The sequence below is a fragment of the Carassius auratus genome, chromosome 18 (assembly GCF_003368295.1).
Source record: "Carassius auratus strain Wakin chromosome 18, ASM336829v1, whole genome shotgun sequence".
In the NCBI taxonomy this organism is placed as follows: Eukaryota; Metazoa; Chordata; class Actinopteri; order Cypriniformes; family Cyprinidae; genus Carassius; species Carassius auratus.
Window position 1 is genome coordinate 17,542,425 of NC_039260.1, and position 6,000 is coordinate 17,548,424.

Genomic DNA, 6,000 nt, shown 5'->3' on the forward strand with positions numbered 1-6,000 from the left:
TTTTCTCAAAATTGGGTTGGGAGCTGGGTCTATACTAAACAAGCTATGATGACTTTCACCTTGATATTTTATATAACCGTTATATAAAAGTTATATATATAACCGTTATATATGATGCCAGCCTAAAAAGATGTTCAGGACAAGTGACGGGCCACTGCTGCGCATCGTCACGAAAGCTTATCTTTTTCACATGTTTTTAAGCCTTACCACTTGTCGATTTAAACATTAAAGCACCCAAACACAAGACGCGGAAAAGCTGGTTAATTGCGCGCTATGTTCGGTGCGCACGAGAGAGAGAGCCGCATATCACGGACAGCGACACTGAACCAAGCCCTCTTCTGCGAAGTTCTCCTCGAAGTCCCTACTGCTGCACCTGAACGAACAAATACAAATCGCAGTTTGAACAAACAAAAAGATGTGAAAGAGCCCAATTCAGTACTCGCGGTGTTCTGGTGTTCAGGGCTCACGCAGAGAAAGGCGTTTTGAGACACTAAAAATAAGCGTGTTCAAGTGTTTTGATCAAAACACTTGAACATCGAATTTGCTTATTTTTGCTCTTGTGCCGACAAATACATACGAAATATGTCAAAAAGTAAGTCCACTACTCGGTACGTAAAAGATCGCTGCACTGCTGCAGACGCAACGCTCCTGGAACGCAACTGGAGTCCGTTAACATGGGTGCATACGCACTGCAGACGGAGTATGTGTGAAAAAGGTGTAAGGTTGTTTGCACCTTTTGCAATGTGGAATTAGTTTACAGCTTTTTCAAGCACTTTGTGATGCATTTTGGAAACAGGAGATGATCCCCTTTTCTAATGCACCATCTAGCTTGATAAACCCCTTCTCAAAGATTTACTGTTTGTCAATTTAATTTGGGTTACACACATATTCTGAATGCCTTCCTCAGAATTTTAATGTAGATTAATCTAGATTAATTTCAAGATCAGAGTGAGATTAATCTATGCCCACCTCTAATATTTATATTATATATCACAGTCTGAAGTTCTAAATGTGCTGCTCACTCACTTGTCATAAATGCAAATGCTATACTTTATTTTTGTGGTTTCTTTGTTTCTTTCTTTGCTCATGTTTATTAGGGTCAGTAAATCATGTATAATCAGGATTATTGGTTGGATCTAGTTGTCCTCTCAGATGAACTGTACTCGTTGTCTTCTGTTGTAATGAATGCATTCTGTATGACATGACATGATTCTTTTGATTTGAATTAATTGCAAATAAATATTTATATAATATAATGTGTATTTTACATAACCCTCTGAATATCTTTGGCCTGTTTTTGAGATCCAGTGTCACGTGATTAAATGTTTGTCTGCATTAGCTTGACATGGTTAGCAGCAGAATGTTTTTCTTTTCCATTCTCAATCACATTCCTGTATGATTTATCACAATGCCTTAAATCTGTATTAACTAAAATTAAATATTCAATGAACATTGTGTGAGCAAGAGATATTAACTGATAATTCTGTCTGTACAGTATGCACGGGTCTGGATCCCGGATGTAGAGGAAGTGTGGAAGTCAGCAGAGCTCACCAAGGACTACAGACATGGAGATGGTGTACTGCAGCTGCAGCTGGAGGATGGAAAGGTCAGTGTGTGTATTAGAGCCATGAGTGTTTATAAGCCTTTTCATTAGCATTACTCACAGTACGATAGATTTACTGGAGTACTTACATTTTATTGGGATTGGTCCAAGGCCTTTGTGTTAGCAATCAAGCAGATAATTAAGCATTAGCTTAAACGTACCACTGCCAGTCACACTGTCCGAATACTATAGACTATTGTGTAAACACGAGTTTGTAAAAGCATTTGGGAATTTCTCTTACAGTAAATGTATTAATACACCCTTAGCAGTCAAGCACATGGAATTACAATGAAATCATTAAAACATTACATTTGTTAATATGAGACTATAACCCTGACTTTTTGACCTTCTTTAGTGTCAATTAAATTTTTGTCCATTTTACAACAATGCACAAAACACTACTGATGACTTCAGGTCTAAATGAGTCATAACTATTTCTGTACAGTGATCTCTAGTGGGTTAACGGCAGTAAAAGTGGTGGTGGGAGTATTTTTATGATCTTTGTAGCAGGGTAAGAAATTATCTTTTCTATTAAGAGGCAATATTTGCCCTCATGGGCAGATTTCCTGGGGCATTTATAAACTTTGTAAAGGCAGTTTTTATGGCAAATGTATTTGTGTTTATGTGAAATATTTCAATTTAACCAACTACATAAATCACAATAATATAGACTGTTGTTGTTTTTCACCATCAACAAAAGTAATCTTTATACTGCAAAGGTGGAACAGAAGCTTTATCTGAAGCTTTATTTTTATTTATGTCTGTTTAATGCTGTTCAAAGGTGGCATACTGATCATGTATTTATACAACATTAGCATAAGGTAAATGGGCTATAAATTAATGGCCAATTAAAAAAATATTGTTGAGTATTGCTCTTGATATTGTAAACATGATTGTTAATGTTGAGTAATAAAAATATTTTTGTTTTTGTGGAAATACCACATCAGATTCTGGCTTCAGACAAAACAAGCCAAGAATGTTTTATGAATTAGGCTAGTTTATTACTTTTTACTGATTAGGAAATGTTGTTTTAGTTGCTTGAAAAACAAAACATCTATTTAAACTTAGAATAATGTATATAAAAAAGCAAGCAAAGAACACTAAAGCGGTCCATGACTTTAATGTAAGTTGTGCGCTTTCACAGAATCTCCCATTATATTCAATGTGTACATTGCAAAATTAATCTCTTACTTACATCATTTCTGCACTTAGTTTATGATGATGAGAGAATTTGAAAATGCTAATTCAGAATTCAGTCAGTGAGCATGCACACTAAACAAGTGACAAACCGAAACACCTGTGATTGATTGGTTATCCTGTTCGGTGCTGCAAACAAATTGTAAAAAGTAATCTGTGCAAAATAGAAATCTAATGCAATTGACATTAAACTTGACTTGAATTTACAGGCTAAGTTTGTTAATTTTGGTGCTATTTTTGTTTCACGCACCATTCATTTCTGACCTGCTTTGTAGTCTCTCTACTCTAAATATTTATATATAGATTGAGATAACTAGTTAATCTGTTATTTAAAAAGGCAGCCGTGTCATTTCAAATCAGTTTAATTTGCATACTGTATATCATAGAATTTTTTTAATTCCAAATTAGATGTTTCGTGGATTTTTGATAGATCATTTCCATATTATGATAGCATCAGAGGTCGGTAATGTCATATCACATTGATTATCTTTTGGCTTGTGACCGATCACAACAAGTCAGGTTTGAAAATGCTGAAACTTGAATGAGTTTCTCAATCTGTTCCCCACAGAAACCAATCGTCTGACTTCAGATGATGTTGCCTTCCCCTTAAAACCCAAACTGACATAATTTATTGTGCTGTGAATTGTGCTATTCAGGAACTGGAGTATAAATTGGACCCCAAGACAAACAACTTGCCACACCTCCGTAACCCTGATATCCTGGTGGGAGAAAATGACCTGACAGCTCTCAGTTACCTTCACGAGCCCGCTGTGTTACACAATCTGAAAGTGCGCTTCACTGATTCCAAACTCATCTACACATACTGCGGTAAACACACACACACACACACACACACACACACTCTAGACATATACACTTAATGTGTCTAGAATTATTGAGCTCTAATTATTGTTTTTTATTGTTTGACCCAGGTATTGTTCTAGTCGCTATAAACCCATATGAGACACTACCCATCTATGGAACTGACATCATTTACGCGTACAGTGGGCAGAATATGGGTGACATGGACCCTCACATCTTTGCAGTTGCTGAAGAAGCTTACAAACAGATGGCCAGGTGGGGTTTAGCAAATTAAAGTTAATTAAACTGATGCTACCTGAATAAGGCCCTAATATACTCATAGTGAAGTTCAGTTTTCATTCTTTTCTCAGCGGTAAAAACATGTTTATTTGACATAAATGGTCCGATGTCTATTATCAATAGTGTAGATATATATCAAGCACATTTCAAACGAAAGTCAGTTTCAAACCAAGCAGCTTTCTGTGGGTCATGATTGAAGCGGATGCGAATTTCACACAGAATTCTTGATCGTGTGGATTCCTTGGCATAGTTCACCCAAAAATAAAAATTCTGTCATTAATTACTCACCCTCATGTTGTTCCAAACCTGTAAGAGCTTCGTTCATCTTTGGAACACAAATGAAAATATTTTTAATGAATTCCGAGAGCACTCTAAACCTTCCAAAGACAGCAAGGATCCGGACACGATCATTTTATGAAGCTATAAGAATACTTTTTGTGTGCAAAGAAAACAAAAATAATGACTTTATTCAACAACTCGTCTCGCCATTTTGGAGAGTATCTAAAAAACATATGTATGCGGATACGTTGTTTACGGTTTGATCTGAGATATCTGCATACGGTGCTTCTGACACAGAGCAGCAAATGTCTTGGAAACTCCATTTTCAGCTGTAAAGCAGCTCCCCAGTATGTGTCTGTAATTATCATAGACCAACTGCAGTTCGAACCACTGGGTATTGTGATCCAAACATAAATTTCTTTATTCTTTGGAACACAAAAGATTTAAGGAATGTTAAACCACCAGGTTTCATTGTATGGACTAAAAAACCTGAAACATTTTGCATAATAACTTTTTCTGTGCTCCACCGAATAAAGTCATACAGGCTTGGAAAGACACAAGGTTGGTTAAATGACAGACTTTAAAATTTCAGGAGAACTGTCTGTTTAGGAACAGTATGTTCAGTGAAACTAAGCTTGCATTGCATTAGCAAAGCATTCGCTGTTTGCACAGAGTGTGTCTCTGGCTTTAATGTCAGTTGTCAAGTGTGTGAGTATATGCTTTACTGCTCAATCTGAAGAGAAGGTTTTGTAGGTCAGGGTGTTGCTTACTGCAGTCTGGCCAAAAATAGACCAGCCAAGGTAATGTTTCTCTCGCTTCTTCTCAATGCGGCTGCAGTGGTAACACAACTGGACCTGTCTGTTTCATTGATCAGTGGATGCCTGTGTTTCAGCAAAAGCTACAGTTTTCATGGAGCATCATTTCCTCAAAGCCTTGTGTCTTTCCTCAGTCCTACAACCCCAGAAAACCATAGGAACCACTCACAACACTTGGCAGCTTAGTGATCCAGAAACCCTAGTAACCCCCAGCAATGCCCTATCATTGTGTAGAAACAATAGTTTTAGATGGACAAACTCCAATCACATTTACATCTTCTTAAAAAAAAAGTAATACTTATTCTTTTTTCCTTGCATTTATCTTATATATTTTTTTCCACATTATTCAGGGATGAGAGGAATCAGTCCATCATTGTGAGCGGAGAATCCGGAGCAGGGAAAACTGTCTCAGCCAAATACGCCATGCGTTACTTTGCTACGGTCAGTGGCTCTGCCAGTGAAGCCAACGTGGAAGAAAAAGTTCTGGCATCCAACCCCATCATGGAGGTGGGTTTTTCCTGCATCGGTAGATCAGTGCGCCAATATGAACTCAGTACTGAAACTTGGGCTGTTTGTTTTTATAAAGGGCTTTAATAATACAGACATTCATATCTCAGAGAGCCAAACCCCTTGGGCTGAGAGACTAAAAGCTCACTGGCTGAACATGAGTGTCTTGTTCAGAGTGTTATATTTGCCCTTCACTGCATGGTTTTCACCTCCCCTGGGCTCATTTCCCTCTGAACAGCAGCAGAGAGAGTGTGTATGAGTGCTCGTATATGTATTAGTGTAAATTAAGTGTTAGCATGAAAGCTCATGACCTTCTCTGCTGTCCTCAACTCATTTACTGTTGTTGTTTTTTTTTCAGCATACTTAAAGACATACACAATCACTTTTTCAGAAACTAGCTGCCTCATATAAATTTTTGCATTCTAAAGCATCATTGGTACTCCAGATGTGAATGCACATAATTGATTACTTTGTTTATATGCCAGAATTCCATATATC

At 37.2% G+C, this 6,000-nt stretch overlaps 1 protein-coding gene across 12 annotated transcripts in view; it reads left to right on the top strand.

Annotated features, from left to right (window-relative positions):
- Positions 1 to 6,000, top strand: part of LOC113118553 (unconventional myosin-Va) — a 71,151-nt gene that overhangs the window by 14,794 nt on the left and 50,357 nt on the right. For all 12 annotated transcript variants that reach the window (XM_026287812.1, XM_026287813.1, XM_026287814.1 and 9 more), the window contains exons 2-5: positions 1,496 to 1,606; positions 3,457 to 3,628; positions 3,733 to 3,877; positions 5,346 to 5,502. In XM_026287812.1, the coding sequence (XP_026143597.1) occupies positions 1,496 to 1,606; positions 3,457 to 3,628; positions 3,733 to 3,877; positions 5,346 to 5,502 (585 nt within the window). The remainder of the gene's footprint in view (positions 1 to 1,495; positions 1,607 to 3,456; positions 3,629 to 3,732; positions 3,878 to 5,345; positions 5,503 to 6,000) is intronic.